Source organism: Saccopteryx leptura, chromosome 4, assembly GCF_036850995.1.
Source record: "Saccopteryx leptura isolate mSacLep1 chromosome 4, mSacLep1_pri_phased_curated, whole genome shotgun sequence".
NCBI classification, from domain to species: domain Eukaryota; kingdom Metazoa; phylum Chordata; class Mammalia; order Chiroptera; family Emballonuridae; genus Saccopteryx; species Saccopteryx leptura.
The window spans coordinates 35,948,278-35,960,943 of NC_089506.1; the positions used below are offsets into that span (position 1 = coordinate 35,948,278).

Sequence of the window (12,666 nt, forward strand, 5' to 3'; positions counted from 1 at the left end):
ACTTTCAATTTTTAGGGTGAAGAAGCCAGTAATAAGCTTCCTTCCTTGCCAGGGACAAGCCATGGGCGTGTCAAGTGTGCTTGGGCTGGCAGGGGGCGCTGAAACCGCTTCCAGGGGTGGGTCCCCCTGTCTGCAGTGCGTACAATTCTGATCAGCTGAGGACCTGAGGTTGTTTAAAGGAAAGCTGATGTGGGGGGGGGGGGTTCTGTTGCCAGGTGATGAGGTAGCCCCCCTGCCCACCCATCCCAGCCCAGAACTGCAGTCACCTGGCAGAAAACCTTGTGCCGTTAGAGGTCGAAACCGATGACGTGACGAATACACTGCCAAGTGATCCCTGAGCCATTTCTGAAAAGAGAAAGAAAGTGAAGCAAACGTCACGAAGCAGAGGCCACAAGAAACCGAGACACTCATGCTGAAACAAGGTGGCCGAGGCCTGGACACCTCAAACCTGCCCCGCGTTTTCTGCGCCGGGTCACCCGCCAGAGAGCAGCCCGGCTCACCCAGCGCCCGGGCACGGGGCCCGTCCTCTGTAAGAAGGCACAGCGTCCCTCATGTATGCGTCATCACCAAGGACAACAAAGCTGTGCCACTGAAACTTAATGTCATGGAAAAGCAGAAAGCAAAAACTGAGAGAGAGTGGCAAGTCCGATCTCTGCTCCCGTCCTGGGGATGGCCATCGGCACCAAGAACAGTTAAACAGGCCGAAGACTTCAATGCCACGCCCGCTGGGGTGACTGGCAGGCGGCTCGAAGGCAAGAAGGAGCCGGTTTCACTGGACGGTTGAGGGCAGAGGCCCGCGGGGTCTGGACAGCTCGGCAGCCCCGAGCCCACTCCAACGCGATGGCTTCTGGGGAACAAATCCACACCACAGAGTGGGGGCCGCCGGGGCAGCTTTCCTACCCACAAAGCCCCTTTCCATCTGGGGCCAGGACCTTTCTCAGCACGGGAGTCACCAACACAAAAGCCAGAGGACCTGAGGTAAACAGCTCACCAAGCAAACGCTCCCACGCTCTGGCCATCCGTAACTGGCCCAGAACATCAATATTCTTGGTCCCTTGGCTACAGTGACCAATCCACTAGCCAAGGAGAAACATCCATGCCTATTAGACTCCTCAAAGAATTTCAGTGTCTTCCTTTTCGGGGCCCTGCCTAGAAGGTGACATCCTGACTTAACACCTTTATCACGTAAGCTCCATGGGCAAACTCACAAGACGCCACTTAGGAACTCCACTGACCACGTGTCCCAGCAGGCAAGGGCCCGGCCGGAAGGCCATCCCGCTGACCACGCCCAGACCCGCAGTCCCCAAGGCCCTCCCACAGCCCACCTGTCCCCGTTCCGGGGACTGTGCCCTCGAGCCAGCCTCGGCGGGGGCGGTCCACACACCCGGGGGCCTGGGGAACTGTCCTCATAGCCGCTCAGCCACCGCGGTCCCGGGAGCCCACTGACCTGTCACATAGGGTTCCAGTGCTTTCGGCACCAGACTTCTCGCCACCTTCAGGTCCTCGGCGGAGCAGCTGCCGGACTCCAGCCCGTAGGCCATTCCCATGCGCTTCAGCACTTCTATGTCATCGTGGATTTCAAAAGTGTTGTCGAAATTGAACAGATACTCGAATCTGGAGGAGAAAGCCCCCGTTAGGAAAGTGCTGTCTTCAGGGAGGAGACGGCACATGTGGTTCAGGGGCCCAGAACCTTCCTCAGATGCCCTTTCACCTGGTGTTTTTATAGAATTCATCATCTCATAAACAATGACCCGAGAGACTCGGGCAGCACCGCTCGTCACCATCGACGCTCTGCGGGCACATCCCCGGCAGGCAGGCTGTCCTGCCCACGGCTCGGGCCGCCTGCCCCACGGGACCAACGGTGAGCTCTATCCACCGGCTGTGCTACACTTGAACAGCTGTCTTAGTAAAAGTCCTAACAGGTGTGGGTTATTTGCCTTTTAAAAAAAAGGTGCATTATCAGGAAAAGGAGAAGCAAATTTCTAAATGAATTATGCCAAAGATTATGTTTAATAATTACAGGTACTGCCCTGGCTGGTTGGCTCAGTGGTAGAGCGTCGGCCTGGCGTGCAGGAGTCCCGGGTTCGATTCCCAGTCAGGGCACACAGGAGAAGCGCCCATCTGCTTCTCCACCCCTCCCCCTCTCCTTCCTCTCTGTCTCTCTCTTCCCCTCCCGCAGCCAAGGCTCCATTGGAGCAAAGTTGGCCCGGGTGCTGAGGATGGCTCTGTGGTTTCTGCCTCAGGCGCTAGAATGGCCCTGGTTGCAACAGAGCAATGCCCCAGATGGGCAGAAAATTGCCCCCTGGTGGGCATGCCGGGTGGGTCCCGGTCGGGTGCATGTGGGAGTCTGTCTAACTGCCTCCCTGTTTCCAACTTCAGAAAAATACAAAAATAAATAAATAATAATAATAATTACAGGTACTTAGGTAAATAAATTAACCAGCTGTGAACACCACTGACTATGGCCTTCTTCACTTCTGACTTGAGACTCACAGCTAAGACCATGGGGCCAATGGACAACCTACTACCTACTTGTCATTAGAAATGCTGCAGTCAATGACAGTCTTCTTGCTGGTGTTCACGATGATGAAAGGCAGGTGGATGACAGAGTTGGGCGGGGGTGGCCGGCTGGCCTGTTGCTCTGCCTGGCGGTTTCTCTGCACCAGATTCTTGAAGGCAATTTGCTAAAAAAGATGAGCCATCAATACACCACTCACACTGGTTGCCACCAAACCTAACTCCTTCTCCCCAAGCACCCTTACCACCCTCCCCGAAGCCCACAAGACAGCAAGAGGGTCTGGGCCCCCTTTGGAGATCAGAGAAAACAGCTGTGGGCTGAAGGCCCCAGTGAGCCACCCAGCAAAGAAAACGCATCCTGAAAAACCACATCCCCAGAGAACGGAGACTGCAGAGACACTGGCACTCACACCATTGAGCCAGAAACACCCTCGCAGAGAAGGATGAAGGGAAACACATCGGCTCTGGAGGTTACAGTCCTCCTGTCCCTCTCTGGGGAGAGGTCCACGAGTGCCCACGCCTGTCCCATTCATGTGTCACGGCCTTAGAAGGCAGACGGTCAGTGTGGACCTGTAGCTTCCCGGGCAAGCAGAAAGGCTCGATGGGCCTGCTGGCAAAGGGAGTCTCCTCTGCGGACCTGGGTCCTCAGGCCTAACGCCCAAAGCCAGGGCCTCAGGCCCCAAATGACGTTTACCTTCAAGATAATGTTCTTGCTGTTAATGGAAAGCCAGGAAGATGCCCTCCCTCCCCAGCCAACCTCTGCCTAGCTGCCCGGCGCTGGGACCCAGGGGCTCAAGGCTTATTGGGAAAGAGGCAGCGATTTGGGTTTTTGTTTGTTTTTTTTTTTTTTAAAGTAGCTACAAAGTGCTATGGATACAGAAAAAGAGAACAGTTCATGCTTGGGGCAACTGAGCAGAACCTGGGAGTCAGGAGGGGCCACGGCCTGGACAACCTTCCCTCCCCTCCCAGCAGGAGCTGTGACCATTTACTTGCTCTTCCATTTCCCAGGCCCCCACTGCCCCCCGCAGCTCGGTGACCACTTCTCCCCCTGCTAAAGCACCCCCCAGCTGGTCTCTCAGGGACAGGGTCCTAGGCACTTCTTCTAAAGGCACCAGAGTAACTGAGGCTAGGGCTAGGCACCCCTGTGCTGAGCATGTCTGGTCTGGGTGAGACAAACACCCTTTGTGGTGGTGCCCGGGCCCCGCTGGACGCTGAGGCAGATGCCCCAGGCCCCACAGTGACCCCTCCTGGCCTTTTCCACTGTTCTGAGATCTCCCAACCTTAGCAACTAGGCCTGTTCTCAGACCGCCCCACGCAACACTTCCTCCCAAGGGCCTCACTTGCTGCCACTGCTTCTAACATCCCCAGCCCTCTGGTATTTGGACACACGTTCCCAGAGCTCCCCAAAGGCCTCCAACCTGACCACAGGGCCATGGCCTTGCTACTCTTGGGGTCTATAAACATCTCAACAAATAACTGCTGCCAAGCCACCCTTCCTTTTACTGACCAACCACCACTTCTGCTGGCAGCTGGCGCCCACGACCCAGGCGGCGCCCCCAGCACTAGGCTGCCTCAGTCCAGGGACCAGCCACTCCCTCTCCACCAAGATCCTTACACACGTGTTTGAGTATTTGCTTCTGACCCAGAATACGCATCCCCAGGACCCTAAGGAGCGAGGCTGATGCTCAGGGATATCTCTGCAGGCCCAGGGGATGGCAACATAGCGCAGTGACCGCGCGTGTCTGACGGGCCAGGGGATGCGTGCACTGGCACATTTTCCAGGCCCAGGGATGGCAACACAGTGCAGTGACCGCGTGTGTCTGACGGGCCAGGGGATGCGTGCACTGGCACATTTTCCAGGCCCAGGGATGGCAACACAGTGCAGTGACCGCGCGTGTCTGACGGGCCAGGGAATGCGTGCACTGACACATTTTCCAGGCCCAGGGATGGCAACACAGCGCAGTGACCGCGTGTGTCTGACAGGCCAGGGGATGCGTGCACTGACACATTTTCCAGGCCCAGGGATGGCAACACAGTGCAGTGACCGCGCGTGTCTGACGGGCCAGGGAATGCGTGCACTGACACATTTTCCAGGCCCAGGGATGGCAACACAGCGCAGTGACCGCGTGTGTCTGACAGGCCAGGGGATGCGTGCACTGACCCATTTTCATTCATGTGTATCTGAGAGACGACAGAAAGGGGGCACTGATGCAAGTTCTCTGACCATGTGTGCTGACCTCTGACCACATGTGTTGACCTCTGACTAGTAACTAACAAGACCCGTCTCAGGCTCACTGTATCTCACATCCCCAGTCTGTGGTCTGGTACTCAGAACTCACCTCATACACAGCCCACAAAGTTTTTACATGCTCCCTGGAGCCATCCTTCCTGCCATTTAGACACTTTGTGACAAGTGACACACACGCTCCCACAGTCACACTCACACATGCACGCTCACACATGTGCTCTCACAGGCTCACATACAGCACTCACAGCATGCACTTACATATCTCTCTGTCCTTAGTCCCACTCACACATGCATGCTCACACATGTGCTCTCACAGGCTCACATACAGCACTCACAGCATGCACTTACATATCTCTCTGGCCACAAGGCCTCTATCCATGAGAATGCATGTCACTGACATATGCACAAGAAGAGCCCGGTGAATATTTACAAAATTCACATTCAAAATCTCAAAGTAGAGATTTTATTTACCACATAGAAATAGAATAAACTGCAAGATACTGCTGGTGAGAAAAAAACTTAATTAGTAGAAAATATTAGGTCCTGGCCGTTTGGCTCAGTAGATAGAGCGCCGGCCCACGTACGGACGTCCCAAGTTCGAAACCTGGTCAGGGCACACAAAAGAAGTGACCATCTGCTTCTCTCCCCCACTTCCTCCTTCTCTCCCTCTTCCCCTCCTGCAGCCAGTGGCTTGACTGGTTCAAGCATCCGCCCCAGGCACTAAGGATAGCTTTGTCAGTCCGAGCATTAGCCTCAGGCACTAAAAAGAGCTCAGCATTGGCCCTAGACAGGGGTTGCCAGGTGGATCCCTGCTGGGGCACATGTGGGAGTCTGCCTATCTCTCCTCCTCTCACTTAAAAAAAAAAAAAAAAGAAAGAAAACAAACATTAAAATTACCTTGCCTCCAAAGATAAGGATTTCATTACCTGTAGAATAAGTTCTTGAAGCTGAGACTGTTTCTGTTTTATTCTTTCAAGTCTTCTTTGTCTCTCTACCTTCAAAAATAAACCACCAAGACAAGTCATCACGATTTGTTTAATATAGCAAAGTTTAAATCCCGTATCAACACAATGTCACCTAAGTAGGTTGCCCTGACCCTAACGGTGGGAAAACTGACCAATCTGGAACATGACACGCGCAATAAGACACAGGCAAGTTTTCCTTCAATCCCACATTCACATGTTCTTCTCCCATCTTCCCTCATTTTCTACAAATGGCTACACTTTTAAAATCCCACAAGCCTGGATTCAGAATTGACCTACACCAGAGTTCACTCACTGCCCTTGACGGGGCCGAGCGCCTGCCCACCCCAGTGAGGGTCTGCAGAGCCCACACACACTGAACAGATGAGAAAAAAACTCGGGAATCCAGGGTCAGGCCCATCCAGCTGGTCCAGCCCAGACCCAGACAGCACAGACCCTCAGCAGGCACCAAGGCTGCAAACACAAACGCCCGCTCTGGGGCGCATCTACATGGACACACAGACCATACAAGATCTTCGGTGTACCTCTAGATTCTGACATTCCTGAGCTGAGTTGGTAGGCAGACCAATCCACTTGATTTCCTTCTTCTCCTTGGAGATGATGTTCATGGCCATCAGCACATTTAAGGCATCATAGACTCGCCGTCTTATGTTCTTCTGGTCATAAGCCTGAGGAAGATGAAGTGGGAGTTTTCCAAACAACCCAGGACAACTCGCAGACCAACGTTAAACGTTAGGCCCTGAACAACTCAGAGAAGTGCACCACCAACTGGCCTCGTGTGGTGTAAACCCGTTGCAGCAGCGGCTGGCATCGCGCCTAACATGCCCCCACCGAAGTGGCTGGAGCTAATGACGCAGGCCGGGCCGGGCCAGGCCAATGGGCATTTCTGTAGCGGAGGTTGCCCAACAGGCAGAGCCAGGGCCAGAGCCCACGTACAAAAACATTTGGGGATGATGGGGCATCACACCAGCAAATGGGTCAGGAAACATTTCTTTGTACCATTCCGAAAACCTCTCTGTATGTCTGAAGTTGTTTCAAATAAAAACAGAGTGGGCGGCGCAGTGCTGGGGCGTCCTGCCACTCTGAGCCTCTCCGTGCCTGTGCTGAGAACACTTACGGACTCGTTTGGTAAGATGTGATTATCGGCGGCACTGAACTCTGCGACCAGCTCGTCGGCCACTTCGTTATAGGACGTGGTTCCCTTCCTCTGCACCTTCTCACAGACCTTCATGGAGAAGTGTCTCAGGCCCTTACCGTTCTTCTCTCCTTTCCTGTTGCGTTTCCTTCAAAAATACAAAGGAGGAGTAACGCCCTTAGCATGCTTAGAGCCAGCCTTCACAGAAGACTAGCGTTTACCTAGAAGGGCTAACCAACTGCCCAAGGGCCCCGATCCTGCCGGGGCCCACAGCTCATGCAGACGGGCCGCCGGGGGATCCGGCTCTGTCTCCAGAGAGGACTCTCAGCACCGTCCATGGTGTCCCGTGTTTCCTTCCTTTCTTTAAAGGCCAGACCTCACATCTGTATCTTCAACTCTCAGGAAAAATGGGGCAGACGCTCAAAAGGACAAGACCCAGTGTATATCTGATGGGTAGCAATACAATAAACACTGCTTCTTAAAAAGATGCCGACCAACATCAGAGATTATGAAAGTTTTACTACGCATTTAGGAGTTTTTAGGGCAAATCTGAGCAGGTTAACAGACAAGGTGATGCTGAGACCTTGACGGCCATGTAGCAGCAGGCGCCAAATGCTTAAGCCCAGAGTGTGCTTCAGGTCAGCAGTGAACCCAAACGTCTGAACTTTCTAAGTCACCACGTCAAGGGAAGGGTCGCTCTGAGTTTCTAACTGGATAAACTTTGGGGACTGATGATTTTTGCTTGAAAACCAATATGGACACGATCCTAATAGTTTTGTTTTTGTCAGTGTTTAAAGAAAGTCGCACAACTGACCTTCAAGTAAAATCATTTCAAATCGATTTGCTTTACTGGAAGAAAGAATCCAAGTGGCAGTGCGGTGGGGCCGTCCACTGGGAGCACCACCACGCCAGGGCCCAGTTACAGTGAGCTGCAGCAGGTGAAGCTGCCGTGAGAGCCGTCCCTGTACACACTGCCCCTGACAGCTCCTTTCCGGTGCAGACAATGAAAAGTGTCAAAACTACCACTCCTCTTCTTCCGCCGAGAGCTGACCACACCTTACAGTGGAGCAGAGCATCGTCCCAACTACAGGAGGCAGCTCTCCCGCCCTTGACAGTATAACCATCACCCCAAAACTACAGGGGAGCAGCTCTCCCACCCTTTACAGTATAACCATCACCCCAAAACTACAGGGGAGCAGCTCTCCCACCCTTTACAGTATAACCATCACCCCAAAACTACAGGGGAGCAGCTCTCCCACCCTTTACAGTATAACCATCACCCCAAAACTACAGGGGAGCAGCTCTCCCACCCTTTACAGTATAACCATCACCCCAAAACTACGGGGGGCAGTTCTCCTGCCCTTTACAGTATAACCATCACCCCAAAACTACAGGGGGGCAGTTCTCCCACCCTTTACAGTATAACCATCACCCCAAAACTAGAGGGGGGCAGTTCTCCTGCCCATTACAGTGTAGCCATCTCTCCAGAACTACGGGGGGGGGAGCAGCTCTCCCACAGCCTGACCTCCTTTACGAGGAAAAGCATGCCTTGACTACACATCTCTTTGGGCCACGCATTGGACGTTTCCAATCCTCTATTGTAACAATCAGCCCCTGTGGCCACAGAGAGCTAGGGGGTTACAATTCTAGGCAATGTGCTCACCCGGCAGACCAAGGTGAGGGGTCTGAAGGCTGGTTCTGTGAGACAAAGTGAGTGTTAGGGGTGTGTGGGCTTCCTACCACGATAGTGTTTGGCGCTGCCGGTCTCTGAGGCGTACCAATTACCTACAGTCAAAAAAGACAATTCAGAACACAATCAGAAATCTCCCGCATATGACCTTGCCATTTTATCATTTCTCGTTATCTACAGCCACCGTTGAATTGTATTAACCACAAATATCAGAAAGAACGATGACAATGTGAGTAACCCAGCAGCTGACCTCTCAAACTATGGAAGATATATGACCACACCTATTCTGAATGGGTCTTTATTTCCCTCCATCAACCTCCATCTTCTCCAGTTACACAGAAGCAGCAGGAAACGTCAGACAGCGCAAACAAGCCCGACAGAACAGCGCGCACGTCCGGGGCACATCAGCCTCAGTGCAGTGACATTTAATGGTGGGGCATATACATCCTGTGCCCCAGATCACAGAATTCTGTGGGGGAACTTAGCACGTAACTCTCACCCTTTTACTTCCCTTTTAACAATTTGGATAAGGATAAAAATCTATCCTTCAGTGGTACTAAAATGAGGCCAAAAGACAAACAGAAAATGGCTTTCAGAACAAAAGGAACACAAGGCGAGACTCTGGTGCCCCCATCAGCTTGTCAGCGTGCAAATCCCATCCCGATGGTGGTTTTTGTGCAGGCCCCCGGGAGCCCCAAACAGCACAGGGTGGGGAAGGGAAGCAATTATCACTGGAAACAAGGGCAAGAGGCCCCGCTCCCACAGTACAGCCCGGACAAGCACAGTCCTTGGAGGGGCGGGGCCGACCTGGCCCTCGCTGGCTGTCTGAGCCCCCGGGACCCATCTCCTCACCAAAGGAAGGGACACCCTGCTTTGCCTTTTGACAACAAGCACTTAGAACTTTGGTCCCATCAATTCATATTCAAATATTAACATGGGGGACACACAGACATTGACTTGTACAGCCAAGTAAAATTCCAACTTTGCTGGCAAATACTGTATGATCTCACTTATATATGGAATCCGAAAGTCAATAAAACACACAAGCTCAGAGGTAGGAGGTGGGCAAAACAGGCAAAGGGGTTACAAGATACAAACTTCCCGTTATAAAATAAGTCCTGGGGATGTAAAGTACACTAACCATAGTTAGTAATGCTGTATTGCATATTTAAAAGTTGCTAACAGTAGATGTTAAAAGTTCTCACCACAAGAATAAAAATTCTGTAACTATGTATGGTGACGGATTTTAACTAGACTTGTGGTAATCATTATGCAGTGTATAATAGGAATATTGAATTATTACATTGTGCACCTGAAGCTAATATAATGCTGAAAGTAGAGTACAGCTTGGTAAAAAGTAAAAGAAAATTTCAAATTTTCAAAGATATTGTTGTGTGACTCTATCTAAACTGATAGAAAGACCCAGGAAATTATTCAGAAACATTATTTCTCAGTTACTACACAGTCAAGTGCCTCAGTGAGCTAATGTCGTTGAACGTGTTAATATCAGGCACCCGAACACTAGGGCAGCCTCACCCGAGGGCAGAGGGCAGACTGTGCCCTTAGCTACCACCTGGCTATTTTAAGCAGGCTCCCTCTAGTCCCCTTCTTAGCAGGATAAGTGTGCTATCTGCCGTGGCCCTGGGACAGCTGACCCGGCACTTTGTAAATTATCCCTAAGCCCAGGTCACCCGTCAATGTTAATGATCCACTAACCACAAAAAGAAAAATAGCTAAACTGAATTACATTCTTTTAATTCATATTTCCAATGATAAGAGTTTCATTACAGTGTTTTTCAAACTGTAGATCACCCTCATTCAAAAGCCTTGAAATCAAAACAGAGACTTTTCTGGAAAAATGAAACAGGAGAGAAAAGAGAACAAATCTCCCAGAGGACGGATGCCTCGTTAAACTGTCGTTTCTGTCAGACAAGTGCATGCATTTACCATTTACGGGCGCTGGGTCACAGCGGAGAATGCACACCTGCTAAGGTTCGTGGTCCACAGTGCGGGAAACACAGAGACCCGTCACGCAGGGCGTTTGCCCTGCCGGCCTCACATGCTGCACTCGGAACAGGGCTACCTAACTTCAGGATCAGTGCCCCACTGGACCCTCGGTCTGGGCCCTGAGACAGATGCCCTCTCTATCATCCTCTCCCGAAGCTGCGCCCCCTCCTTAGCTCAACTGTTCTGCAATGCGAACAGGAAGCCGGAGCACCAGGCATGCAGCAAGTGCTCAATAACTGCTCACTGGGAGAACAGCCTGCCTAGATGACAGCACAGGTCAGCAAGGAGGGCTTCTTGTGCCCGCTGGCCATCACCCACGCCCTCCGGGAGGGGTGCAGGCCACCAACACCTGTGGGCTTTCTATCTCTGCTTTCTTGTTCTCACTATTTTACCTGAGAACTTTGCCCTGTGGGGAACAGCTCTGTCTGGGCTGGGAGCCCAATGCCCGGTGCAGATTAGATGAAGTGGGAAGACTTAACAAGCCCCGGGTTACATTATCACTCCCGTGAAGATGAAGCCTCACCTCTCATGTCAGAAATCAGCTAGCCCTCTTATTTTTAATCCTTTGGTATATAAAATTTTAAGAGACATTTGCAATGTATAAGCTTTCATTTCTAGTACTGGGATTTTGCAAAGGATGAATTACCATTACTAGCTCCACCCAAAACGGCTGGATTCAAATCAGTGATTTAACTCCCAGACTGACAAAGTTTAATATGCACTGAGAGAAAATCTCCCCATAATTTTTTTTCCAAATATTTACAGTTGAAATAAAAATCGAACTGTTCCTATAATTAATGAGGCATTCCCAAGCTAAATTTCGCTGTAATACATAGTACCTATAATATGAATTATAAATTATGATATAAAAGTGATATTTAGCTTATGTCAAAAAAAAATTTATTAAAAAACTATAATGCCCCAAATGTGATCTACATACTATTTCTTTGAAAAAGATCACAGCTATTCCGCTAAGCAAACGTGACCACATTTAACTGAGAGAGGCTAAGTACAAGAAGCAATGATATACCTGCCACAGGTGGTCACCTGGAAACAGGGCCTGAGATGTGAACAAGTTTAGGGAGGTGGTAATGCCCTTCCCTTCTCATGGGGGCGCATGGCCCAGGAGTAGGAATGACGTCTGCCTAACCAGGGTCACGACAGGAAGAGGTCTGCTAGACCCCACTGGTGGGCACCACTCAGTCCCAGGAGCACAGGCCTACCTCGGGCCCCTCCTGTAGTTCCGGCACGGGCAAGGACTCACTTGTCAGAGGACCCTGACAGCCTGCAGAGCCCTAGCCCCACAGGACCGGTGCACGGACACCTCCCTCCCTTCCCCGGCAGGTAACGTCCACCCTAAGTAGTGCCCAAGCCGGGATGCAGCCATCCCCACACGACTCCAGGCCGCTCTGCCTGAGCTCTTCATGTCACACCTGGGAAACCCGTCAGCCAGACTCGGGCCTGGCAGGGAACCCACAGCGACAGGGGAAGCGCTCGGCCTGAGCTGAGCCCCGCCATCCACCCGCACAGAGGGGGAGGTCCAGCCCGCGGCAGAACACAGACGCGGTGGGAGACCACCTGCACTTTAGCCACAACACTCCTGAAACCTCTGAGGACGGCGACCGGCCAGCCCTGGGAGCATTCAACAGGAGACTGCGAACGCAGACCTCACCCCCCAAACTCCGAGCTGGAACTAAGGGTCGCTTTCCCGAAGCCGTCAGCCCGCCCTGCCCAGGGCCCCTTACCACTTGCTGTGCAATGTTGACATTGGACTGTCCAAACGTTTTTGGCAAGAGCTGCTTCCCAAGTGTGTTTATTGTGGAGGGGTGAACGGCTACTAAGGACACAACACCTGCAATGCAAGGAAACGAGGTTAGTTCTTTGCTGAATTAAGGCCGAGAGTGAGTTTCAGGACAATGATGCTTCTAATTAGAAAGTCTCACTTGCCTCACTTGACCGTTTTAGATTTATTTAGGGTCAATAATACACACCTTGACTAAGCCTCATTCTCGATTTAAGGGGGAGGCGTGGACACAACTGCGTGTTCTCCCGTACAATTAGCCCCACTCTGGGGTTGGGGGTTCAG

The 12,666-nt window shown here is 51.9% G+C and overlaps 1 protein-coding gene across 3 annotated transcripts in view; it reads right to left on the minus strand.

Moving 5' to 3' along the window:
* Nucleotides 1-12,666, minus strand: part of TFDP1 (transcription factor Dp-1) — a 51,149-nt gene that overhangs the window by 4,409 nt on the left and 34,074 nt on the right. For all 3 annotated transcript variants that reach the window (XM_066380495.1, XM_066380494.1, XM_066380496.1), the window contains exons 4-11: nt 12,326-12,432; nt 8,547-8,668; nt 6,866-7,031; nt 6,273-6,416; nt 5,692-5,760; nt 2,533-2,684; nt 1,448-1,614; nt 267-345 (exon numbers count right to left, since the gene is read on the minus strand). In XM_066380495.1, the coding sequence (XP_066236592.1) occupies nt 267-345; nt 1,448-1,614; nt 2,533-2,684; nt 5,692-5,760; nt 6,273-6,416; nt 6,866-7,031; nt 8,547-8,668; nt 12,326-12,432 (1,006 nt within the window). The remainder of the gene's footprint in view (nt 1-266; nt 346-1,447; nt 1,615-2,532; nt 2,685-5,691; nt 5,761-6,272; nt 6,417-6,865; nt 7,032-8,546; nt 8,669-12,325; nt 12,433-12,666) is intronic.